Source organism: Typopeltis vanoorti, chromosome 20, assembly GCF_054136105.1.
Source record: "Typopeltis vanoorti isolate ZY-2024b chromosome 20, IOZ_Tvanoo_1.0, whole genome shotgun sequence".
Taxonomy (NCBI): Eukaryota; Metazoa; Arthropoda; class Arachnida; order Uropygi; family Thelyphonidae; genus Typopeltis; species Typopeltis vanoorti.
In genome coordinates, this window is record NC_143568.1 from 49,022,387 (window position 1) to 49,050,104 (window position 27,718).

Genomic DNA, 27,718 nt, shown 5'->3' on the forward strand with positions numbered 1-27,718 from the left:
GGAGTCAAACGATTTATTCTATATGAAGAACTTAACATTTATGTATTCATTTCAAATTAAAATTTCATGCCTTTTATTGAAGAAACACACACACACACACACACACACACACACTATATTGACCAAAGTATTTGGACACCTGGATGTAAAAAAAAAGCGTTTTAATTACATTTGTAGTACCGAGTGGGAGACCTTTGGCCTGAATGACAGCAACTACCCTTCGGAGCATGCTTGAAACCAATTTCTGATTGGTTTCAAGCATGAAACCAATCAGACACTTTAATAAAAGACTGTTCCTGTTGCTTCATCAGCAACAGGAACAGTCTTCTATTCCTCGCACAAAACTCCCCCCCCCCCATTGCTGATGCTGATGTTCGACTCTGAGCCGGCCAGTCCAATACTTGAACGTTGTTTTGTGGAAACCAGTCTCCGATACCCAGTGCAATATGCATAGGGCACTATCGTACTGAATCATGTCAGGGTCACTGCCGAAGGATTTCCACACCGTCGGAAGCATGAAGTTGTCCAAGATGTCTAGGTAGTCATCAGATGTCATGGTTTTTTTGCACGTCCACCAATGAACCTAGCCCCATACAACGGAAAAACTTCACAGTTGGAATGATACAGTCCTGCCGGAACAGTTCCCAGGATAATATCCAGATCTAAACACGCCTATCAGAGTGAAACACTTGGACGCGTGATTCATCGCTCCACAGAACGCTTTTCCAATCATACACGGTTCAGGAACGGTGTGAAAAAATCGGCAAAAATTTGTTTGCATTGAGGGGGCGGTGAAGATATATGGCTTGTTTATAGCAGCCCTACCGTGGTACTAAGGCACACAACTCATATACAATTATATTTAGTACTTAAATGTTCTGATGTTTGTACTTTTTTTCCTCTTATTTATTAATTGAATAATTATTAAAGATTAGGGTATAATTTGACAAAACACGTCACAGATAAGTAATGGCACCTGTGCGAAGGAAAATGGCGGCCAGTAATGAAGGTTCACCATCGTTATCAAAGAACGGTAGCATAAAAGAAATGAGTCAGTGTACTAGCTGTGAAATGTACGCTTTGCGGAGTGTGGTTAGATGATAATAAAGGATTGAATGTGTGTAGAAAATGTAGGGAGAATGCGGAATTGAAGTGTATTTCGGATCGTGAGTGTGATATTTTTGTCAACCTTCAGAATGAAGGAAATAGGGATATGACAAGAAACGGCAAGGTTGTACATGAAAATTGTGAGAGTGTGAATGTAGAAAGTGTGAATGATAGTATAAATGGTTTCTCAGAGAACAAAAAAGATGAGATAGATGCATTGAGTGAGATCGCGTTGTTGAATAGTGCGATAGAAAGAGCAAAACAGCAGCTAGAGTGCATGAACAAAAGTAGACTGAATGAACCAACCAATAATAAAAGGTATGACAGGAAAAATAGACGTATGAATGTGAACATGAACAAAATGAAGGATAGAGTGCTGTATGGAGACTCGTTAGTACGAGGTGTGTTAGTAGAGGATTTGACAAAATCGTACCAACCTGGTGCGACCATAAAGGACGTAACTGCGTCTATTAGAGAGCAAAAGGAAAGGGTGAAAGAAATGATTGTTGTGGCAGGTACGAATGATTTGAAAGGAGATAAAATGGAAATGATAGAAGACCTGAATGAATTGTTTGAGGTAGCAAAAGAAAAGAGTGAGAGAGTTAGAATGATTAGTCTTTTGCCACGGTATGACAGTGAAATGTTTAAAAGGAGGGCTATAATTGCAAATGACTTTATGCGTGGGTTATGTATGACGAGTGGTGTGGAATTTGTGGATGTGTGGAGTGAGTTTGATGGGCGAAAGGATCTATATAAGATGGATGGCTTGCATTTGAATGGTTACGGTGTAAGAAGACTTGAGAAAGTGTTGCTGAATGTAGTGGATGTGCAAATTCAGGGAAACTAGATTTGTTAAGGGGGGGGAGTAGAGATACAGTCCTTATGGAGGCAGTTGAATGTAAGAATGAATATAATATGCCAGAGCAAATAAGGACAACAAATCTGAGTGGGATAGTTAATATAAGGCATCAAGGTAGGGTTGGGGCTAATGGGGGTCTTAAATTCATGTACACTAATACTAGGAGTATTAGGTACAAGAAGGAAGAGTTTTTGGCCATGGTTGGCACTTCCAGACCACAGGTTATAGGTATTAGTGAAACATGGCTGACTGTAGATGATATAACTAGTGGGATTGAATGTGATGGGTATAGTGTGTTCAGGAATGACAGAGAGAATAAAATGGGGGGAGGAGTATTGTTGATGATAGCTGATGAGCTCCAGCCAAGGAGAATAGAAGTTGAATTGCAGGATAGAGAAAAGAGCACATTTGAGGCCATTTGGTGTGAGATTGTGGCTAGCAGAACTAAATATACAATTGGGTGCTGCTATAGACCAGGTGATGGAAAAGATGGTGGTGACAGTATGCACAAGCAAATAGAAGAAATGGGTGGAAGGAGGGTGATTATTATGGGAGATTTCAACTATGGTCGCATTGATTGGAGTGAGGAGAGGACACACGGGAGGAAGGAACTGGATTTTATGCAGTTATTAAGGGATAACTATCTGCGACAGCATGTAATGGAAAATACTAGGGGTCAGAGAGTGCTTGACCTAGTAATTACATCTGAGGATTTGGCTGTAACAAATATGACCACATTGCCACCAATCGGTGAGAGTGATCATAGGGTCTTAACTTGGGAGGTGGCTAAAGGTGTAGAATTTTCAATTAAGACAGGGTACATGTGGAATTATCGGGCGGGAAAGTATGACAAGCTTAGGAGTTTGATTGGTTCAGTGCCATGGCATGTACAACTGCAAGGACTAGAAGTTGATAGTGCATGGGAGGTAGTTAAGAAGTGCTTGCATGAAGCAATGGCTGACTGTATACCTAGAGTCCGAATAATAAATCAAGTAAGGGTTAAATGGATGAATAACACCATTAAGCTTGAGTTGCAAAAAAAGAAACAACTATGGAGGGAATTTAAGGAGAAGGGTGACCGGCAGGCACATGAACGGTATAAAGCACAGGCCAGAAGGGTGACGAGTGTGGTAAGAAAAGCAAAAAAGGATTACGAAAGAACATTGGCCATGCAGGCTAAAGAGAATCCTAAACAGTTTTTTAGATATGTAGCAAGTAAAAGGAAAAATGTACATGGCAGATTGATTTTAAAGAATGCCGATGGTAGGGAGGTAACTGAATCAGTTGAGATAGTTGAGTTACTGAGTGAGCACTTTGCAAAAGTATATCATCCAGGTGGTGACATTGCAGAAACGAATAAACCAGTAGATTATACGGGAATTGTGGTTAATGAAGTGGAGGTGAGTAGTCTATTGCATAACCTCAATGTCAATACATCTGTGGGATTGGATGGTATACCAGCTCATGTTGTACGAGAAGCAGCTAAAGAATTGTCAGTACCCTTGACCATTTTGTTTAATTTGAGTCTCGAGTCTGGGTTAGTCCCGAGCGGGTGGAAAGAGGGGAAAATAGTTCCACTGCATAAAGGTGGTTCCAAGACTGCTGTTGTAAATTACCGACCGATTAGCATATCAGGAATCATTGTCAAGGTCTTAGAGAAAATAGTCAAGAGGAAAATACAAGATTGGATAGAAGAAAATGGGATACTGTATCGGGGACAGCATGGTTTTGTGAAGGGTAGGTCATGCCTCAGTAACTTGCTCACGTATTATAACACAGTGACGGCTGAACTGGATAAGGGTAATGGGTTTACGGTGATTCTACTGGACCTTGTCAAGGCCTTTGACAGGATTCCACATGGAATTCTAATCAGTAAATTGCAGCATATGGGAATGGACATAGGGTTGGTGAGATGGATAGGAGGGTGGTTGACGGAGAGATATCAGAGAGTGGTTTACTCGGGAGTAGAGTCCACAAGACGGCCTGTGACTAGTGGTGTGCCACAAGGATCTGTTCTTGGACCACTGCTGTTTAATTTGTTCATAAATGATATAGGAAATGATCTGAGAGGAACAGTTCATTTGTTTGCGGATGATGCGAAGTTGGGTAGGGCAATAGTGAATGCAGATGACGTCAAAATTTTGCAGGATGATTTGGATAGATTGGAGGTCTGGGCTAAGGAGAATGGATGTCAGTTTAATGTGGCAAAATGTAAGGTTATGCATTTTGGGGTGAAAAGATTGGCGGCAGTTTACTGCATTTGTGGAACCGTGCTCCAGGAAATTGATGAGGCACGAGATTTAGGAGTGTTGGTAGATAAGGAATTGAAATTTAGGGGACACGTTGCAAAAGTGACCAAAACAGCTCATCAAATCACTTGGTTGCTGAAGAATACGATGACAAGCAGGTTATTGTTCCTCTGTATCGAGCCTTGATAAGACCCCATCTAGACTACTGAGCTCAGATTTGGTCACTTAGGTTTCTTCTTGATGGGGAGGAGGTGGAGAGGATCCAGAGGCGAGTGACCCAGATGACAGAGGCGAGTGACCAAGATGATAGCAGGTCTGTGGAATGAACCGTATGAGAACAGGTTGAGGATTTGTGGGTTGCAAAAATTGGTTGATAGGCGGAGGAGGGGAGATATGATTGAGACATTTAAATTACTGAAGGGTTTCTATAAAATTAATTCAGAAGATATTTTTGAGAACAGGGCTGGTTTTGGGAGGACTAGGGGACATCCATGGAAACTGGGCAAAAGTGTGGTTAGTAAAGGTGTTAGAGCTGGGTTCTTTACTTTTAGAGTAGTGAATGAGTGGAATGCGTTCCCTGAGTCTGTGGTGGATGCTGTGACAGTGAATGAGTTTAAGGCGAGGTATGATAGGTACTGTATGAATGTCAAATAGTTGATGAATATGATTTGGGGCCTCCCTCGATGAGTCCAATGACTCCCTGGAGTTGCCCGTAATAATAGTAATAGTAATAATAGTAATAACTCTCTGCGGACAATTCTAGTGCTGCCATTGTCCCTGCAGCATTTTCCAGGTTGACTGCGAGGTCCACCGCTGATGACGTGCGGGATGTTAACATTCCGAGACAGAGCTCGTCGATCTCAGTGAGTGAGTATCGGTGGCTCCCAGAGCTTTTTCCTATTGTGATAGCGCCATCAACTTTCCATCTACAAATGACATAATTAACGCTGGAGTTCGGTATACCGAGACGGGTATCAATGTCACGGACAGAAAAAACCACTGATGTGACACCCAACTAATACCCACATTGGAAGTTTGTCAGCTCAGCTGAACGTGACATCTTGACATCGATTACAGTGCAAAACATGCAGCACATTCTAACTTTTATTACCGACTTACGCAGACATTCTCTCAATATATGCATGGGGTAGGAACCGAAATGTGACAAGTAAGGTGTCCAAATATTTTTGTCCACATGTATATAATAAAAATTAACTCATTAAATAAAATGAATAAATACATAGCAGTGAGATAGAAATAAAATAGCTTTGCTGCCATGGTAAGATACAATTGAATGCAATCTGTATTTTCGTATTCAGATTTGGCCCCTTCGTAATTTAATCTGCTATTACAGTTCTATTCACTTGTTCCAAGAATGCAAGGGGAGAAATATCTTTGTAGCCAAAACGAGAATAGTGAAAACTTGATTTTTGCAACATTCGCTAAATTTTCAATCGAAATCAGAATCTAGATAATCTGAGTACCTAGATATTTGTTTATTTCGTCTCATTTTTTTGTTTTTAATCTCTAGAAGGTATTCGAATCTCACATCCTTCCAAGAAACAGACACGCTGAAATGGTTTCGTATCTCGTGAAAAATTGTTAGAGGTACTATAATGTTCAAAGCGTCTTCCTAATGTGCTCAAAAGAACCATCCCCTGCCTCTTTGTTGCAAATTTATAAGATTGGAATTCCCTCTAGGACGAGAGCAATTTTTATAAGTTTACTCAACTGAAGATGAGTTATCAGTGTGGATGTGGTAGTTAGCATTCTTCACCTCAAAAACAGGACAAACCGACCAGAAATATATGGGAAATCCATATGCTATGATTCATGATTGATCTATCGTAATACCAAACAACAACAACAAGTTGCGCAATATACAGGAAAACCTCGCTTAACGCGAATTCGATATGCACGATTGAGTAAAATAGTACTATTTCCCGCTTTAAGCGAGTGATATTAATCAGTTAACGTGATTTTTTTACGTTACGCGAAATTTTTTGTAGCCAATCTGCAGCAAACGGAAAAGCTGGAAGTCATTAAGAGACATGAGTCTCGCTAGTAATACAGTGATTGTGCGAGACCTGGGATAGAGCGATTATACAGTTTGGACTGTATTAAATAAGAGAGCATACAAAGAACAAGGAAAAGTTGCTACTGCTTCTTTAAGCATGCAGATCACCCGAAATAGAAGCCATTTAATGATCGAGATGGAGCGTCTTCTTTCACTCTGGATTAAGGATTATAACCAAAAAAGAATACTTCTTAGTACAGGGAATATTCAGGCAAAAGCTCTCAGTATTTTCCTCATTCAAAGAGACTAAATTTCCAAAAGAATGTGAAAACTTGACTGCGAGTATAGGATAGTTTGACATTATGACTATCGCCAAATTTTCAACGTCGACGAAATTGAGTTTATGCCAACAAAAACTTTCCTAGCTGAAACTGAAGTATCTCAACCAGGATACAAAGTATCTGAAAAGCGTCTTACGCTTTTATTAGGAAGCAGTGCAGAAGGCGACTTTAAACTCTAGCCTATGTTAGTTTACTGTGCGCAAAATCCAAGATCTAACATTATTGACGAAATCGGCACAATTTGAAAAGAACTTGGATTTAATGAACTGGATAATGAAGATGTGAGAATTTTGCTCGATTCCCATTCAGAACAGTTAAGCGAGAATGATCTCCTTCAACTAGAAGAACAGCGTGCATATGAAGAAGAAGAAGATAAGGATTGCGAACAACAAGAGAATGTTACTACTAAGAAGGTAACTGCACAAGAACTTGAGCTAGTTTTCAATCACATTGTGTGTATGATAAGTATGCTTATCTCTCTCTCTCTCACACACACACACACACACACACACACACACACACACACACACACACACACACACACACACACACACACACACACACACACACACTAAGTAAGATTGAGTATGCTAAGGAAATTTTGTTTGATGCTGAAATGAAACGAAGATTCTGATATGAAACTAAGTTGGCCGAAATCTTGATAAAGCAATCGCCGACTATCGCAAATTGCATGACAAGATGAAAAAGTCGAGCATGATTCAAACATCTTTACTTATTTTTTTTTCTGTAAAAAAAGTAGCTCAATTAAATGTTTAGACATTAAATAAAAATTTAAGCAATTAATTTTTATTAACTTTGGTGATTTTGTCCTCTAATATAACTTATACTATATTTTCCCCCCAAATTTACGCTAACTGATGGATGAATTATAATTATTCCTATTGTTTATTGTATTTGCTTAACGCGATTTCGCTTAGCCTGCATTAATTGATGGATTGATTTATCGCGTTAAACGAGGTTTACCTGTACTTTTAAAGTGTATTATTTGATAAAAGATAGATAATGGTCTTGGATTAATAAGCGTTTACATTTTCAAACTCGCAAATCTTTTTCAAACACCTGTCAGCAATTGATGTCTTCCGTTTCGTTGCAAAATTTCGTAGCTGCTAAAATTTGCATACAAAATGTAGCTAAATCTTAGACTCAAGAAAGGTTTATTGTAAACCTACAGTACATTCGTACCGTCGGAGGGGGGGGGCTAAGAGTGTTTTTTTTTTTTCTATTTTATTTTAGGTTTTATTTAATTTTCCATAGCCAGGAAACCCAACTCTAGAGACTAAACATGGAACTTTTTCAAGTCACTTCAGTTATCCAATAAGCGCGGAGATGAATTTCATTGCTGGTCTCACACGATTAATGAAATTCATCTTCCGCCTAAAGACAATCGCAAACATTCATTTCCACTGCGGGATTCGAATCCGCAGTCTGTTAGTTGGAGAGCGGATTCGCTAACCATTCGGCTAGGGCAGAGATCGAAAAGCTTCGTTGTAGCTGAAAAGCCATTTTAATCAAAATGGCATTCATTCAATCGAATATTTTGACACGCATAATAACAAAATCCGCAATAATAATAATAACAATAATAGTAATAATAATAATAAAAAGCTGTGATATTTCTGATTTAAATTAATTTTGCATGTTTACCTTGAAATAAAAGTTTTATTTAATAAAAACAGAAAATAATAATAAAAAAATAAGAACAGGCTGTCCTCCAATTCTTTTCATTAAAAAAGAATCAAACTAATCTCTGAAGAGCCGTAAAAATTTCTCAAAAGTCTCTCCAAAGAGCCAATGCAACTTAAGATCCGTGAGTTCCCGACTCTGGGCTAGAATGTAAATTGAGTTCTTTTAGCTGGTTGGCCTGTTTTACTGGAAGAAAAACTCCTCAACTCGGCATGAAACCAGTTGAGTTCTTGCTGAGTAAGGAAAGCCTTACGCGAATTATCTTATAAATATACAGAACATAATTTAATATACAACTGGATAAGAAACCAAATTGTACTATTAAAAAATGGTCACTTTAGTCCTCTCAAAGTGTGTATTTGTAAAAAAAAAAAAAATCATCTAACGCCTTTTTATTCCCGTATATAGGGAGTAGGCGAGGTCGTTTTATCCCTATCTAACTTTTGGAGACCGAGTGGGTAGTTCAATCTCCACTGGTACTCAATCAGAGATAGCTGGCCCAATGCTATCACTAATTAAGTGCAGCGAACAGAGACGGCTCAACAAGTGCCGCCATCTCGTGGTCCCTAACCCTAACACTCGTATTTAATGTCTGAAATAATGTGGGTTCTGCGGTCGACTTTCTTGAGTTTACGGGACGAAAAACCCGAGTTTCTGGGAGAAAAAACCCTCTTGCCCGTGCCAGAGATCGACTAACCAGGGAACCGGTCGAAAAATGGCTTCGAAAAATTTATTCTAGTCGCCGACTAGATTCCAAACCAAGGTCTTCCTTCGTGGTGTGCAAACGCCACATAGTGCTTTGTTTAAGCTCGAAGCTGCACATATAATTTGTAAATGTGCAACCGAAATTATATAATCCCCCCCTTTTTTTCCCCCGAAGGCAATCGATGATTCGAGTCAGATTGAATGCCCAAGACTTTGTGCCTGGTCCATACAGCTCTCTAGTGTGGGTTTATACCCTTTATCGAAGATGGACTAAGAGGAATTTTCATTACGAGAATGGTTCCAAATTACCTTGTGATAGCACTCTAATATAGCATGTGCGCAAACGATTGCAGTGAAATTACGAATACATGCTCTGCGAGTATATAGCGACACATTTTCGGGTTTTAATTTGAATCGAAAACTTTTGTGCTCAATAGCAAGAGGGAAAACCAGAAGAAAAAAAAAAAAAAAGGAAGATATAAAAGTGTAATTTTTATAATGATTTAAATACGTATCCTCACATTGAAAAATCACGGATTTCGAAAGGCGGACATATTAATGAACTTATTAAAGAAGTGAATCTGCTTACGGCGCACATATTACTATGAATTACATCGAAACGTTTAATTTATTTATTACTATTTTTATTCGTTATTTAAAACGAATTACAACTATTTTGGTATATAGCTGAACTGGGAAGGAAGGCCACATAGAAGTCAGAGAACAAGTTGCAAAAGCTGCAAGAATATCAGGATGCTTGAACGAAACAATATGGAAAAATGAACATCTTAGAATAGAGAGAAAAACCAGAATTTATAAAGCAGTAATCAGGCCTATTATGACATATAATGCAGAAACAAGAACACTAGGAAAACAAGACAAATGTTAAACACAGGTGGAATGAATATATTAAGAAAATATAGTAAATAAAACTAGATTAGATAAAATAAAAATACAGATATAAGAAAACAATGTGAAATACACGCAATAAATAATAATAATAAAGAATAATAATGAAAAAAATAACGAAGAATAAAATGGATTGAACACATGAAGAAGAAGTGAAGATAGAATAATAAAACAAGTCTATAGTTGGAAACCAAAGAATAAGAGAAGAAACAGGAATACCTAGAAAAAGATTAAAAGATACTATTAAAGAAGATGAAATCTTGGTCGCAACAGATACTACATCTAATGCGTGAAGAAGAAGAAGAAGACTATTTTTATGAGTACATGCTCATTCGAAAAAAATGTTTTTGTCAGAAATTCGAGCCAGAACGTTCATATCTGGTGCAAGGAAAACTGAAGTTATGATACGATCTTATGATACCGAAGCAATGTTTGCAATTTTCTGGTCAGATAGCAGCACCATTTCAGTGAAATTTACAGTAATAAAAATTAGGTAGTAAAAATAACTACATAAAACGTTTTCAGCATCCAGTTGGAAATATAATACGTCACATAATTATACAGCAATTGCCTAGTGCAGAGAAAGATCTAAAAAGAAAGATCTAACATTCAGTAATTTATTTATTTTTATTTTTCAAATTTATTTTTATTGAATCTTTGTCCAGAGTTTCCCTTAAGCAAGAATGTTCTTCATCGCTTCCATCCTATGATGGATTGCGTCTTCTGGTTATGGGGTTCACAGGCATTTAATGCAACCATCTTGTCGTTCCACCATTGCATATTCTAAGGAGGGGGAGTGCTCGCGGGGAATTTGCGTACTAGAGGGAGGAAGAACAAATGTTATCGGGAGAAAAAAAAAAAAGTCTTCCATCTCTGTATCAGTCTACCTAACTCGCATTTCTTGGTGGTGGTGGTGGTGGTGGGGGGGGAGCCTCTATAATGAAGAGCAGTCGTGATCATTACGCACTTATAACTGAGCTATGGAAGCTTCTATTCATTAATCAGAAGATAAATGAGAAAGAGCAAAGATGATAAATGGAATAAGTAATCCATGATATGCGAAAATTCTGAAATCAGTTCAAGCTATGCAACTTTAGTACCTAGTAAAGTGTTTTTCATGTTAAGAAGATCGTGGGGGATCCCCCCCATCTAACACATACACACAAAATTTTCGTCACGGGATGGAAGGAGTTTAAAATCTCTCCTTAGCCGGATCACTTTTATGCGCATAGCAGCCCCGAAAGCTTGTCCTCGGAGATCAGACTGAGTCAGATACTTTGTTAAATTTCCGACCATTTGGCATCCTTGCAGAAGTAAAATACTAGCTGAAACTACTGATGCTTCTGCCACGAATAGAATTTCAGGACTCACATCACCCACTGAGTCGACAAAGACAATAAAAGTAATGGGCCAAATAGCGGAGCGTCTCATTTCGACAACCGCCTCATTCCAATAAATCACTCAAAGTGCACGCGCATTTGTGAATAACGAACAAGAGAAAAGTCCCGCCCTAGACATGGCTGGTTAGAGAGACTTAGAGATCTTAGGTAAAGCAACCAGAAAGGTTAATGATCATATAGTCATTCGTTATTCTGGGAGGGAAAAAAAAAAAAAAAAAAAAAATTCTTGATACTTAAAAAGCATAAGTTGTCCTTTTCATCCATTTTTCGAAAACTCGTTAATTCGCTCCAATGATATGAAAACAATCAGTTTTTATTAGTAATACAAGAATAGTTTGGGAAGCTATTTGCAGACATTTTCTTGAATTTTTATTAATATTTCCTTTACCGCAGTCATTATTACAAATAAACTGCATAACTAGCAAAAATCGGAAATTTTGATGTAATATAAATCAAAGCAATATGGAATAAATTCTTTTAAGAAAAATTTCCACCTGTTATGGAGTGTTTTGAAATTACCTTCAGAACAACTTTTAGTTGCTGTTCTTAATTTTGATGATTTTATTTCCTGTTTACTTGTTATTCTGAAAATAAATCAAATTGATATCAATCAGATTTTTAGGAAATAATATTTTCAAAGAACTATTTTTGCCTTACATACAATTTAGGCAAAATTATGTGGCATTCGGGCATTCTGAACAAGTTACCATCTTATGCTCTCTCTCCTGCCCTTTATGACCAGATTACCGGCTCTTTCACTAGTCGTTCGTTTCGTATCATGGCGGATAACTTCCTCGCATCAGATTTCTTTATCAATGCTGGAGTACCTCCAGGTTTCAGTTCTCTCTCCTATACATCACATTCTCCCTTCTATACATCAACAACCTTCTCTCTCTCTCTGTAACTTCAAATCCTATCATAGGTTTGTTTATTACAGTACTGTCCATTCCTCTTCTTCGTTTGAGAAACCCTGCAGTACTCAAATGAAATCTCATGAATTTCCACAACCAAACTGAAATACTGATCCCCTAACCATTCCGAAGTGGAGTGAAGACAACTGAATGAATTTTAATGCTATTAAAACTTAGTTCTATCTTATTACCCACAAGAAAAATCTTCACTCCCACTTACTTTTGATAATGTTCCGATATCCTTTCAAGATCAGTTTTCCCTTCTTGGGCTGACTATCACATGCAGCATAACTTGGCACAAACATATTATATCAATAGACTCCTTAGCTTATAAAAAACTTAGTGTTCTTTTTCACTCAAAGCTTCTCTTCTGCTCAACTCCCAACACTTTATAAGTCTGAGATACGACCGACTTTTAATTGTCGTTCTCACATTTGAGGTAGTTCACCCAATATCTTATATCAAAATTCCCTAAGAATTTTTGATATAAGAGAAGAAGACGATGATCCACTTAATAGGTGACCCCTCTCTTACGCACTCCATTCAGTTACTTTCCCGTAGGCACTATTTCCATATTATGCCTTTTCTATAGATCAGTGATTCCCAGACACAGACATTTTTTTTTTTTTACAATGGCGGAAACCTTAAAATATTTTTCCATACACCGAGGAATCCTCAGTTTTATGTATATGTATATATATATATATATATATATATATATATATATCTTCATTATAAAAATCAAGTGGATGTTAGATTAGATCCAGCATTATTTCAAAGCCGAATATAGAAACTATGAAAGTTTCGTAAAAATAAGTTGACCAGAGAGCTTACGGGCCGCCGGCATTTACGAGTTGCCCTAGCGCGGACCATTTAGAAAACAAGAACGCTGTCGGCCTAGCTGGCCGAGTGGTTAGCGTGTCCGCTCTTCAGCCAAGAGGCTGCGGGTTCGAATCCCACCGTGGGCATGGATGTTTGTGATTGTCCTATAAACTTTGTGTGGAAAGGGAATCTGCGACCCTACCACTTATTCTAGCAGAAGACATCATTGCCAAAACCATGTGAGGTACGGCAGTGACCATACGGCGTCTACGGATGTCAAATGTGAACGCTGTCCAGGCGTCCATATATTCAGCTCTCTGGTCAACTTACTTTTACGAAACTTCCATAGGTTCTACATTCAGCTTTGAAATAATGTTGGATCTAATCTAATATCCACTTGATTTTTATAATTTTGCATCGCCGAACTGAAGCCTTTTGGCTCTTTATTTTAGTAAATATATATCTTCATATAAACAGATTCTGTAGTCTAATTCTAAGCTAAAATAATCAATAAAAAATAATGTTAATGATATGGCGGAGACAGGAAGTTGTAAAGCAGGTATCCTCCCTCGATGAGTTTGTGGACTCCCTGGGGGTGTCTAATAATAATAATAATAATAATATGAAGCGCCTCCATACGGCAATTGGAAGTACGGCGGTACATTTTGCTCTTCGATTGGAAAAGGCGCAAGTTGGATTCTCATGGTGACGAGAGGAATCTTTATATGAATCTTTTTCAATTGAATATGAGGTAGCCGATATCATATGAAGGTAGCGAGTTTTTCTTCAGGAAACTAGTTTTTCAGCCATGCGCATAGGGAATCGGCCATCAGAACACAGGCAGTTATAGACAAAAAATGCTGTTGTTGGTTGCATTGGGCGGTAGATGGCGTTCATGATAGTTTTGTGTAGTGGGAGAATTAGCAGTAGAGGAGACGATGACAGTGGCTCACCCAGAGGTGTGTGTGTGGGGGGGGAACTGGCCCCCAAAGAAAACGGAAAAAAAAAACTAGAAAATTTTTCAAAAATCTTTTTTCTAATTAAAATTCATTTTTTTTATTTATGTTGTGTTGTGTCCTCTATTTCTATACTACTTATTAATTAGCCATCATTGCAGATGCTCAGTCATAGGTTGTATGACTGAGCATCATTTCACACTTCTGCTCCTTTCTCCACATATTATGTGACACCTTGGAGGTGTCACATAATAATAATAATAATATTCTAATTTATAGGTTGTATGACTGAGCATCATTTCACATTATTATTATGTGACACCTTGGAGGTGTCACATAATAATAATATTCTAATTTATTACAAATATATTCACCCATGCTCTCAGTTAAAAGAATGCTTCATGCTCACGTAATACTTGTAGGCATGGCTGTAATGCTGTGATTTGTCACTCCAGAAGGTGGTAACGAAGCGATAATCAAATTCCACACATAAATCAGGGTTGGAATAACCAAAGCATTTTTTAAAAAAAAGCAGAATGATTTTTAAAAACACAACCCAGTCCTCTGTTACATGCTGCCTGAGATAGCTGCCCCTGAATAACTCAAATTAGTTTTTCTTATTCCCATATGCCATCATTTCATTCCAGTCTGTATTACCATAATTAAAATTACCCATAATGATTGTCCTTCACTTGTTCACTAAGCCCATTTTCCTACTCTTTGTTGCTACTTTCCACATTCTTTGCCTATAGCAACATCCTGCTAAATATCTCTTCCTATCAGATTCTTCCCCCTCCCTTATACCATATTGCTCTCAGAAATTCCTTCACTATCTCCCCCTCACTTCTCTACCAAGTGTAGACATAATTCCCCTACTATCAATACCGGCTACCCTCCATCCTTTCCTCTCATCATGAAAAACATTGTAGCCTTCCATTTCTATCCCTATCAGGACGTTATCCTTGTCCAACCAATCAGTGCAACCATTTTGTTTTCTTTAATTCCGATATCCCTGGCATTCATAAATAAACACAGAAATTTATTTTTAGGCCTATAACTAGTTCTACTCTCCCCCCCACACACACATTCGCTACTGATTCCAGTATACACTCTTTATACTGTGTTTCTCTGCATGCCTAGATTCACCCCTATTTCCTTATCCATCTTGCATTCCTCTTCTTTTACACTTCTGCTCCTTTCTCCACTCATAAGCAGTCTCTTGCCTGCTCTTTCACATCATTTCTTGTTTGCATTATTCATTGCACTCCCTTCCATCAACAGTCTTTAGTTCTCTAATGCCAAATCCATTTAAATGCAACTTCTTACTTGTATACAGTTCCATCCAACTCTTTAATGTGTCACGTGCACATGAGCAAACTATGTCCTATTCTTCTCACCTTTCTCCAATGATATTAGCTGGCCTGGTTGGTTAGCCTATCCGCTCTCCAGCCTAAAGGCTGCGGGTTCGAATCCTGCCGTGGCCATGGATGTTTCTGATTGTCTGTAAAAAATACTAGTGGTTGTGGTGGTTGACGGTAGATGCCGTTGGTGTAGTTGCGGTTTATTGTAGTTGGTGGATTGAGTGTGGAGACAGAGAGTTGAAGAGTAGGTGCCCTCCTTCGATGAGTCTTTGGACTCCCTGGAGGTGTCATGTAATAATAATAATAATAATATGTTGGCTAACCTGTAAGTTTAGCCAATATAGCTTTCGTGATTTTTTCTTGGCATAGTTAAAGCAAATTTTTTAAAATTTCTTGTGAGAACAAGAAGGGCAAAAAAGGAGGGTGAGTTTGAATTTTTTAAATTCAAATGGGGAAAAATCATCAATCGGAGGGGGGGGGAAAAGGGACTCTTTTAATATTTCAAATATATGGTATTAATATTTGTATATGTTTTATTGCTTACCTTGTATAATAAAAAAAAGTATTGTTTTGATTATGTATAATGATATCATAAAATATTATTTATTGCATATTTATAATTTGTTTTTTTTGCTTAGAGATATAATTATCCTGGGATGTTTATTTATCCTAAAGTAAGTTCCAATTTTCAGCCCTGGAAGCCAGATATCCAAGATTCCAGCAAGGGTCTTATTTAGCCCTTCCCATCTTGAGAGATGCACACAAGTTTTTACAATTAACTTTGGAATTTCGCCCTGAAGTAAATGATGGTATTCTTTTGTACAGTGGAGAAAAGCTGGATCTTCAAGGAGACTTTATTGCCATTGTGCTTAATAAAGGTTTTATTGAATTCAGGTTAGCTTTAGAGTGATCTGTAGAATTAACAGCAATTCAAACTTTTTTTTTTTATTCATGTAATGAGAATTTCATAAGAGTGAAAAGAAAAATGACAAAAAGAGAAAAAGTTAAAGATCAGTTTAAAATAATCTAAATCTAATTATTCTTAGCATTAAAGTTGCAATGAATGGTAATAAGGCAGTAAACAAAACACACATAATGCAATAAAAGGGAAAAAAAACTAGAACTAGTCTTATTGAATTTTCTATATGTTTTCCATATGGTCCTGATCTTCCAGTCTTCTGTCCAGGATTTAGTTCTATAATTATTATTATTATTATTATTATTATTAAACAAGACCTCATGGAGTCAAAGACTCATCTAGGAGGTCCTTTTATCTTACACACACATCTCATCATACCGTGTCTTAAACACATTCAAACTACTTGCAGACACCACGCTCTCAGGCAAGGCATTCCAATCACTCACAACTCTGCAAGAAAAAAACCTGCCTCTCACTCCCTTACTCACACCCTCCTTATACAGTTTCCAGGGATGACCTCTGGTTCTCCCCTGATCTCCCACTATTCTCTGTAGAACTTCTCCACCATTGATCCTATAACAACCCCTTACCAACTTGTAGGTCTCTATCATATCTCCCCTCTTCCTTCTCTCCACGAGACTCTGCAAATTACATCTTTTCAATCTTTCCTCATACTCAACATTCCAGAGGTCAGAAACTACCTTAGTCAGTCGCCTTTGGACCCTTTCCAACATCTCTTCATCCTTCTGAAAACCCGGTGACCAAATCTGGGCACAATAGTCCAAGTGTGGCCTAATCAAAGCCTTATACATTGGAACAAGTATCTCCCTACTTCTACATGTCAGTGTCCTCCGCATCATTCCCAGAAGTCTTTGTGTTGTCTTCACAATTTTGGCGATGTGTCCCCTAAATTTTAGATCCTTATCCACTATCACCCCCAGATCTCTTATTTCCTCTACTTCCAACAATATATTCTCACCAAGCATAAATTCTGCATCCCATCTTTGTTTTCCAAATTTTAAAACTTTACATTTTGCAACATTGAACTCACATCCCCATTTGCTTGCCCAATCACTCAATTTATTCAAGTCTTCTTGCAAGGCCACAACATCTTCACTACTCTTTATGGTTCGTCCCAACTTTGCATCATCTGCAAACAACTGAATATCTCCATCCAAATCTTCACCAATATCATTAATATATAAGTTAAATAGTAATGGCCCTAAAACAGACCCCTGAGGCACTCCACTAGTGACTTTCCTTTTCCTGGATATTGCACCCCCATACACAACTTGTTGATACCTATCAGATAGCCAGTCTCCAATCCAATGCACTAATCTAATATCCAACCCCATCTGCTCTAGTTTGACTGCCAACTTATCATGAGGTACTCTATCAAAAGCCTTTGCGAAATCCAAGTATATTACTGTGTATCCTTCTCCTCTGTCCAAGGAAGCAGTCACTTTATTGTAATAAGTAAGTAGATTACTAAAACACGACCTCCCTTTAGCAAATCCATGCTGTCCATCAAAGATTATACCATTGTTGTCAACCCAACTCTGGATCCTAGTTCTCACAAGCTTCTCCAACAACTTAACCACAACACCTGACACACAGATAGGCCTATAGTTTGATGCTTGAGTTCGATCACCTCCTTTATGAAGTGGCACAATCTTGCCCTCCTTCCACTCTTTAGGGACTTGACCAAGTGCAAGACTCGTATTAAAAAAATATGTCAAGGCAGGTGTCAACACTCTGGCACATTCCTTCAGAATATGCGGTGATATATTATCAAGTCCCACAGCCTTATTTACATCTAGTTTACTCAACTCCCCAAACACCTCTTGCTCACTTACAGTCAGTCTCTCCTCCCCATCATCAACTGCTCTTAATCTCTCCATGAAGTCACATTCACAAGATTGAAAGATCTTTATGAACTGCTCATTAAGTATCTCCACCACACATTCTGCAACAGCTGTCTTTATACCATTTCCTCCAATCAATGTCATCCTTCCATAATCATTCTTTCTTTTGCTGGCTACATATCGAAAGAACTCCCTAGGATTCTTTTTGGCTTCATTAGCTAACTGCTGTTAATTCCTCTCTTTAGCTACTCTCACCAACCAAGTCACCCTCCTTGCCTGGTCTTTGTAGACCTCATGAAATTGGTTACTTCCACTTCTCTTATGCTGTCTCCACAATGCCTTTTTTTTTCTGTATTGCATGTTAAGCTTCTGTATTGCATGTTAATGTTAAGCTTCGCATGGCAGTTTAGGTCATATGTCATGATCATCTTAAATTGTTTTTTTTTTGTTAGTAGTTAAATTAAAGGTGTTAATAAATTATCCTCTTATTTAATCCTTTATCCAAATGTAAGCACATTTGGATAAAGGATTAAACAAGAGTGCTTACTGGATAAAGTATTAAACAAAGTACTAGGACCTATATTGTTTAACCTTTATATCAATGACATTGCAAGGGGATATTCAGTTGTTTGCGGATGATGCGAAGCTGGGAAGGATTATTAGTAATAGTGCAGATGTGGTAACCCTGCAAGAGGATTTGAATAAGCTAGATAGATGGGCAAATGAATGGGGATGTCAGTTTAATGCAGAAAAATGTAAGGGCTTGAGGTTTGGGAAACATCGATGGGATGCTGCACACTCTATGGGAGGAGTTATACTGGAGGAAGTGGGGGAGGCAAGAGATCTGGGGTTGATGATTGATAGAAACCTGAAGTTTACGGGACATATTGCAAAGGTGGTGAAGGTAACACAGAGGATTGCTGCAATTATGAGAAGGACACTGACCTGCAGAGATAAGAGGGTTATCATTCCGTTTTATAAGTCTCTAATCAAACCACACTTGGACTATTGTTCTCAGATTTGGTCCCCAGGATTTGAAGGGGATAAATTAACTGTGGAAAGGATACAAAGACGGATGACAAAGATGGTTTCAGGACTGTACAAAGATAGTTATGAGGATCGGCTGAGGGAATGTGGACTGCAGAGTTTGGTGGATAGAAGAAGGAGAGGTGATATGATTGAGACTTTTAAACTGTTGAGAGGTGGTTACAGGGTTGACACTAGGGAGTTCTTTCACTTGGTTGAACAGCAGGAAGGAGTGATGACAAGAGGCCATCCCTGGAAGTTATGAAAGGAAACTGTGAGCAAGAAGGTGAGGAGTGGTTTCTTTGCATGGAGGGTGTTTGAACCGTGGAATGCATTGCCTGATGGAGTGGTGAGGGCGAGAACGGTCAATGAGTTTAAGGCGTGGTATGATAGATTTTGTGTTTCTTAGGGGGGGACCTCCCATCGATGAGTCTTGACAGACTTTATGTTCTTAGGAAGGACCTCCCATGATGAGTCTTTTGACTCCATGGAGGCCGAATAATAATAATAATAAAATAAATGTAAGCACACAAAGTATGCATGTGAAGTATCTTCACAACTAGGCTACTTGTATATTGAGGCTTGTAACTTCACATCAATTGCCTTAGTATCCCATAATGCAAAGCAACATCCTTTCAGGTGTGTATAATGCTATGTATTATGGGAAGGGCCACTACCCAGAGTGGTTTTGACCTTTACTGAGGTCTCATCAGTGGGAGCTGGGTCTGTCTCCCACTGATGAGACCTCAATCCTATCCCATCACATCACATTCCATCCCATCCTATCCTGTCCTTGCCTTATGCTTTGCAACTGAAATAGAAGCCCCATGAGTTCACACAGCCAATCTCTTTGAATCCTCTTATAAAGCCACAACAACTGTTTCTTTCCTCATAGCTTCTCCCAACTTTGTGTCATTCAAACAACTTCTAATTCAAACAAACTTTAATAATGAGAACAAAAACAGGCAGGAAAATACTGAACATGGAAACCAAAATATTAATAACAACAAGGTAAGTCAGTTAATATCTAAGAAAAAACAGGTAATATGGTATGGTGACTCAATTTTAAAAATTGCGCTTGCTGAGGGAGTCATCACTTCTAGTTTCCCGGGAGCAAAAATTAAAAATATGACAAACGTAATTGAAAACCAAAAAAGAAATGTAAAAGAAATGGTAGTGCTGGTAGGTACTAATAATTTAAGTGGTGACAAACATAGTCTGAGAGAAGATATGAAATGTCTGTTGGAAGAAGCGAGAAAGAAATCTGAGAGAGAAAAAATTGTAGGATTACTACCTAGATATGATAAGACTGAGTTAAGGAGGACGATGATAGCGAATGATTTCACATGCAGGCTATGTAGAAGATATGGATGTGAGTTTTTAGATGTGTGGAGTGTGTTTGATTGCAGAAAAGATTTGTATAAGAATGATGGCCTGCACTTGAATTCATTTGGCATCTGAAACCTGGAGAAATTACTTCTTGGTATGAACCCAATGCAGAGAGTCAGAGAAACTAGATCATCAAGGGATGAATAGGAAAAATGTGTGTGAAAGTTCAGCTATGGTATACAAACGTGATAAAAATATGAATGCCTTTGAACATGGTTATGTATGTGGTGAAGGAGTGGAAAAGTATGCTTTGGGTTTGGACCTTTTAAGTGTGTCTAGGGAAGGAAAAGTGAAAATTCTAGAACAAGACCAAATAGATTGCATATCTAATTATAAGAATAGGCTAGATCATAATTTGTTATGTCTGTACACAAATGCCACGAGCATTAAAAACAAAGGGTTTGAGTTTGTTGCTTTATTGAATACGATGTGGCCTAAAATTGTTGGCATTAGTGAAACCTGGCTATCAGAATCAGATATGGTAAGGGATTGAGTGTAACAGATATACTATTTTTAGGAATGACAGAAGAGATAGGAGAGGAGGAGGAGTGCTACTAATGATATCAGATGACTTAAGTCCGGTTAGGGTAGAAATACAAGAAAACAATGATGGTAACAATGTCCCATGTAGCGATGAGTTTGAGTCTATCTGGTGAAGTGGAGGTTACCAGAATGAAATATATGGTGGGGTATTGCTACAGACCTGGCAGCTCAATTGTAGGGGACAAAGAAATGCATCGCCAATTTAGCCTTATGGGTACCAAGTGAATGATCATTATGGGTGACTTTAATTTTCCAAACATTGATTGGGTGGAAGAGAAATCTCATGATAAGAAAGAAAGAACAGGAATTTATCAAATTGTTGCGAGATAACTTTCTCAAGCAGCATGTGAAAGAAGGAACTCGAGGTCAAAGAGTGTTGGATTTGCTCATAGCATCAGAAGGGATCTCTGTCATGAATATGGCTAATTTACCACCAATTGGTGACAGTGATCATGCGATTCTTTCTTGGGAAGTATCTACTTGTATTGAAGCTCCGATTAAAACAGGTTACATGCTGAACTGCAACGCAGAAAATTATCTTTGGAAATCAACTTAGAAGGATACTATCTTTGGTCCCATGGTATCAGTTACTGAATGGAAAAAATGTCAGCAATGCATGGGAATCTTTGAAAAAAGTGCTTGAATGAGGTGGTATCTCAATATATTCCTAGTGTTAGAAGAATAAATAGGTTGCGAGTGAAATGGGTGTGCAGCCTTATTAAGCAAGAGATCCACAAGAAAAAGATGTGGAAAGAATATCATGAGAATAAGAGTGAGAGGAGTTATGAAATATATAAAGCTCAGGCCAGCAAAGTAACGAGTATTGTGAGAAAAGCTAAAACGGATATGAAAAGAAATTGGCCATGCAAGCTTAAAATCAATCCAAAAGAATTTTATCATTATGCCCCAAGCAAAAGAAAGAATGAATGTGGAAGAATAACTTTATTGAATGCGGATGGTACACGAGTGTCAGAAGCTAAGGAGATTGTTCAGTAAATGAGTGCTCACTTTGCTAAGATATATCAACCAGGTGTATGTAGCATGGTACACAGTGCTGCTCTATCTCAGTGCGTTGGATGAAAAGTTAGAGGTTCATGAAAATGAGGTTGAAGAGCTCTTACATAACCTGGATAAGAATTTGCCAATAGAGACAGATGGAATATCAGCCCATCTGCTAAAGGAATGTTCAGCTGAATTGGCTAGGCCTTTCACACATTTGTATAACTTGAGTCTCAGCTCAGAAATGATACCACAGGAATGGAAGGAATGTATGATAGTTCCATTGCACAAGGGTGGTGAAAAAACTGATGGGGTCTAACTACCAACCTATTAGTATCTCTGGTGTGTTAGTGAAGATTTTAGAGAAGTTGGTAAGAACTCGCATACAGAAATGGGTAGACAAGCATTCTATACTCTGCACAGAACAGCATAGTGTTATGTCCCTTGGTTACGATTTTTTTTTTTTTTGTCTTACAAACTTCCTTTGTCTATATTCTCCTAACTTCTACTTTCAAAACATCACCAAAGTTTCTACTAATATCTGAGCTATTGTTCCCCGTAGTATCCCTAGTATTTGTATTTTAACTGCACCCTTTGGGATATTTAGTTTAAGATATTTTATACATAAACAGAGAAAAGGAACTCAAATATCTGAAAGTGTATCTATTGCAGTCGTGATACTATTTCTTGTTGCTCATCATTAATTCCCTAAACTTCCCGTTTCTTAACATTAATTCCCCGCGTGGTTAGGCTCGAATGTTTCTAAGCGGTGCAGTGGATTAGCAATATCAGACAACTTTTTTTTATCATTAAACAAAAGGTTTATTATTTCTCTAAACATGGTACATATCAAAATACTCAACTAAATTACTTACACATTAAAATTAGCTTAATACAAGTAGTTGGGCTATGATTCGACAAAGGTTACTACGATCATGCTGCCACAAAATTTCATACAAAACATGAATTCACTTAACATGGAAAAATTAGATCACCACACATTATTAGATTATTCAACTTCAAGTACACTAACAAAATCATTAACTACTCTAGCACATACTTATGACAATTCCGATTCTCTACACATCACACTAGGCATTCAAATTCCTCAGGCTACTTGATTACTCAATTCACACTAATCTAACTCAATATTAACAAGACCATTTACTTCATTAACACACAACGATGTCATTAACTTTCCTTTTACAATGTAGTAGGCACTCAAGATTCTTAGGATAATTAATTATTCACAAATTATCAACACTAGCTAGCTTACTTTTAACACTCTCTATCAAATTCTAAAGTCCTATTATAATTTCTCCCTAATCACTTTAACAGTTCCGTATTATGACAATGGTACCTATCACAAACAACTTCTAGTTAACATAAGACAAAATTCACAATACCTTTCTTTAGCTTCACTTACGGGCCTTTACCTTCTACTGAACGAACTTGCTTGCATAACTTCTTGCAATTCAGGGCTATATAAACATCTGCGCCGTCGGCTGTATTATTCGAAACGAGGACATCGATATTTTCACAACTTCCTATGACTCTATGGTATATTTCGATTTCTACATAGGAATACGGGAATAGCTTTCCCGCTCACCTTCGATTCCTTGTTGTGGCATGAGGATATAAGCCATATCTCTCCACTCAGGAACACCGTGAAATCCACTAGAAACCAAACTAAAACCACCGCGACTATCCAAACGTTTCTTCTCCTCTGGCAAAAGGCAAAAAGGCCTCAAGTCTCCTTGACTATCTAAACGTCTTCCCCAAAACCCAAGAGAGCCTACTCCTTGAAAAAAGTCACAGGGGGGGGGGGTTACCAACCCTTTTATAGCTGCTCCCCTAACGGCGCTCTTTCTTACTTCTTTTTCCCGCCTCCTACTTGTTTTCCATCTGTCTACCAATTGGGTAGCATTTGGTCGCCATACGTCATTTTGATCGGCAACTCATAACGAAGTTTCTATCCGGGTATAGGCCCTAAGCGATATTCCGTTATTTCTCTTGTTAGCCTCTATCTTAACCCCCTTTTAAACCTTTTCTCAGAATTCTACTTAATGCTTAATCTGTAGCCTCTTACATAACGTATTTCATGGCTCATTCTTTTATACTTATGCACTTAACTCTTTCATTCTTAATCACATTACTATATTAATTCTTAGTTAGCTACTTATTTAATACAAATTCCTTGTTTAGTCATAATACATCTTAATACATTCTTTTCTTTTGTTATCTTAACTAAACAATAGACCTTTACATTTTACTCAATTTATACTGGATGCAAGAATATTTTATTAATTAAATTATCCTTCTTATGCAGGGGTTTTTATTTATGTTATTTATTTTTCATGTTACACCATGATAACTGAGAATACTATATTCTCAAGATATCAGGTGTAACAATAGGTTTACTAGAGAAAGGTCATGTTTTAGCAATTTGCTCATATTTTATAACAATGTTACGGCCGAGTTGGATAAAGGGAATGGATACACTATGATAATATTGGATTTTTCTAAGGCATTTGATAGGATATTACATAACGGGCTGTTGAGTAAACTGGAGAATATGGGATTGGAATATAGTCTATTGACTTGGATCAGGGGATGGTTGACAGACAGATATCAAAAAGGGTATACAGTGGGTGTGAATCTGCCAGATTTAAGGTAACCAGTGGTATACCTCAGGGTTCAGTCCTTGGGCCATTATTTTTCAATCTATACATTAATGACATCAAGTAGGGTCTATCATCAGATGTGCAACTGCCCATCTTCACATCTGATGATGCGAAGATAGGCAGAGCAATCAGGGATGCTACTGATATTCAGCAATTACAAAATGATTTGAATAGACTGGAAATCTGGGCAAATGAAAATGGCTATCAGTTTAATGTTAGTAAGTGTAAAGTTATGCACTTTGGCATGTTTAGAGTTCCAGCGGCATATTATATTAGCGGGGTTATGCCACAAGAACCTGAAGAGGCAAGGGATTTTGGTGTATTGGTGGATAAGAATTTAAAGTTCAAAGGTCACATAGCAAAAGTTGCAAATACAACTCAGAGGATAATTGCTATGTTGAAGCGAACCTTGACATGTGATAAGGAAGTAATTTTGCCCCTTTATAAGGCTTTGATAAGACCACACCTGGATTACTGTGTGCAAATTTGGTCTCCCAGGTTCCAAGGGGATAAAGAAGCTGTGGAAAGGGTGCAAAGAAGAGTTACAAAGATTATATCTGGATTATGGGATTTAGATTATGAGGACAGATTGTGAGTATGTAGATTGCAGACTCTGGTTAACAGGAGAAAGAGGGGTGATATGATAGAGGTCTATAAACCTTTGAAATAGCATTTCAAATGATGAAATTTTTCGTTATATGGAAGGTGGGAAGAGAACACGGGGGCATCCATGGAAGTTAAGGTTGTTCTCAGTCAAGAAAGGAATAAGAGCTAGGTTTTTCTCCCAGAGAGCAGTGAGTGAGTGGAATAATTTGCCCTTAGGGGTGGTGAGTGCATCTAATGTAAATGAAGTTAATTTACAGCCTCCCTCGATGAGTCCTTGACTCCCTAGAGGTCTCAGATAATAATAATAATAATATCATTAATGTACGAGTTGAACAATTTCTTCTCCTTTTCCTAACTCCATCACAAACATCAGGAATCAGTGAATGCTTTCCACCAGTTTCCTATCCTCAATATTGGTCTTCTTAACTCAGCGAAATCCTTCTGACATTCTATTAGAGTTGATCTTCAGAATGTATTTTTAGGATGGCTGAGCTTTCTCTTCATTCCAGGTACCATTCTAGATCTGAAAGATAGATTTATTTTCTAAGTAAGTTAAGTTTTGTTTTCTGTTTCCAGATTAATATTTCACTAATTTGTTATTTTCTAGAGATTGCCATCACCATAATCATTACTTGCCTAAATATGTACCCTCAAGAGAAGTACAGGCTACTATGACAGTGCTGCATGATTAAGTTTACATTATTACTAATCTACTGGCAACAATTTTCCCTCTAAATTAGTCTATTACTTATCAGCACTCTAATATTGTCGTATGTAACATTTCAATCTTCTAAGACACCTCTGACTGAATCCATCCACCTGGATCTTGGTTCTTGGTCTTTTTATTTTGCTATCTTGGCATCAAATACCTGTTTTCCTAACCTTTCCTCTTCTGTTCTGTTTAAGTGGCCATGCTACTTTAGATTAGTGCTGCTCACACATTCTCAAACAATAACAATATTAAACTCCTTCCTAATGTCTTCATTTTTAATATCATTCTGCTACTGATGCCATCTGTTCACTCCATTAAATTTTACCCATAACTCTCATATCTGTTGTCTCCAATCTTTGATCAATTGTTTTATGTCTAACCCAACTCTCAGATCCAAAACTTAAAACTGGTTTGAACACTGTCTTGTATACTGCTAGTTTACTCTTTTGGCTAATTTCTCTTATTCCATATAAATTTCTTGAACTTGCTCTCAACAATACCAGTTTTACTTATTCTGTTTTCTATTTCCATATATAATTTGGCATCTTCACTAAAAACCGTGACTAAATAACTGAAATATTTTACTTGTTCTGTAGGTTCTCCATTGAAAATCCAGCTGCTATGTTCCAACCTCTTTTCATAGTTTTGGTCTTTTTTTATGGGCTGATTTTTATTCCAAATTCATTACAACTATTATTCAGTTAGAGATAGTTAGTTAGAGAATCCTCGAGACTTGCACTGGATGCGTTTACGATTACAACATCAGAAGGCAAGTTAGCCAGTCTCATACAAAGACACAGGGCTTTTTGATGCCAAAATTCATGATATTAGTCACATCATCCGGATGCAAAAAAGTAAATCGAAGGAAATGATTGTCTTAGTTGGCACCAATGATTTGAGAGACAAGAAGTATTCTATGAGGGAGGATGTAAAGGAGTTGCTAGAAGAGGCAAAACTGAAGAGCAAGAAGGTGAAGACTGTAAATCTCCTAATCACGCTATGATGGAGGCCAACTGAGGAGGAGGGCATTGATAGCCAATGAGTCTGTACGTAAACTGTGCAAAAGAAATGATGTAGAATTTGTGGATCTGTGGTTTCTGTTTGACAGAAAGAAGGATTTGTACAAATGCAGATTGACTACATCTGAATGGTGTTAGAGGTCTGGAAAGAGCTTTGTTCAGTGAAGGTAACCATGAAGCGAGTGAGTGTGAGAATGACCAAGTGAGGATTTAGTCTCTCGAGCTAAAATATTGAATAGGTTAGTCAATTCAGAAAGTAAAGGTGGGGGGGAATAAAGGGATGTTGCCATTTTTATATACTAATGCCAGAAGTGTCAACAAGAGGGACGAGTTTTTGGCATTGATTAGTGCAACCTCGCCAAAAGTTACAGGCATTAGCGAGACTTGGCTGACAGCAGATGTAGTTACAGGGATTGATTGAATGTGAAGGGTTTAGTATTTTCAGGGAAGCTAGAGAAGATAGGATGGGGGGGGGGAGTACTGTTGATGATAGCAAATGAATTGCAACCAAAAAGAATGGGAGACAGGCAGGAGGGTGGCCGTTCATTTGAAGCAATCTGGTGTGCGATTAAGACCAATAAGACAAAATATATAGTTGGTTGCTATAGGCCAGAG

The 27,718-nt window shown here is 37.8% G+C and overlaps 1 protein-coding gene across 1 annotated transcript in view; it reads left to right on the forward strand.

Annotated features, from left to right (window-relative positions):
- Positions 1 to 27,718, forward strand: part of LOC150095419 (pikachurin-like) — a 497,499-nt gene that overhangs the window by 211,009 nt on the left and 258,772 nt on the right. The window contains exon 4 of the mRNA XM_090409767.1: positions 16,034 to 16,235. Within this exon, the coding sequence (XP_090265893.1) occupies positions 16,034 to 16,235 (202 nt within the window). The remainder of the gene's footprint in view (positions 1 to 16,033; positions 16,236 to 27,718) is intronic.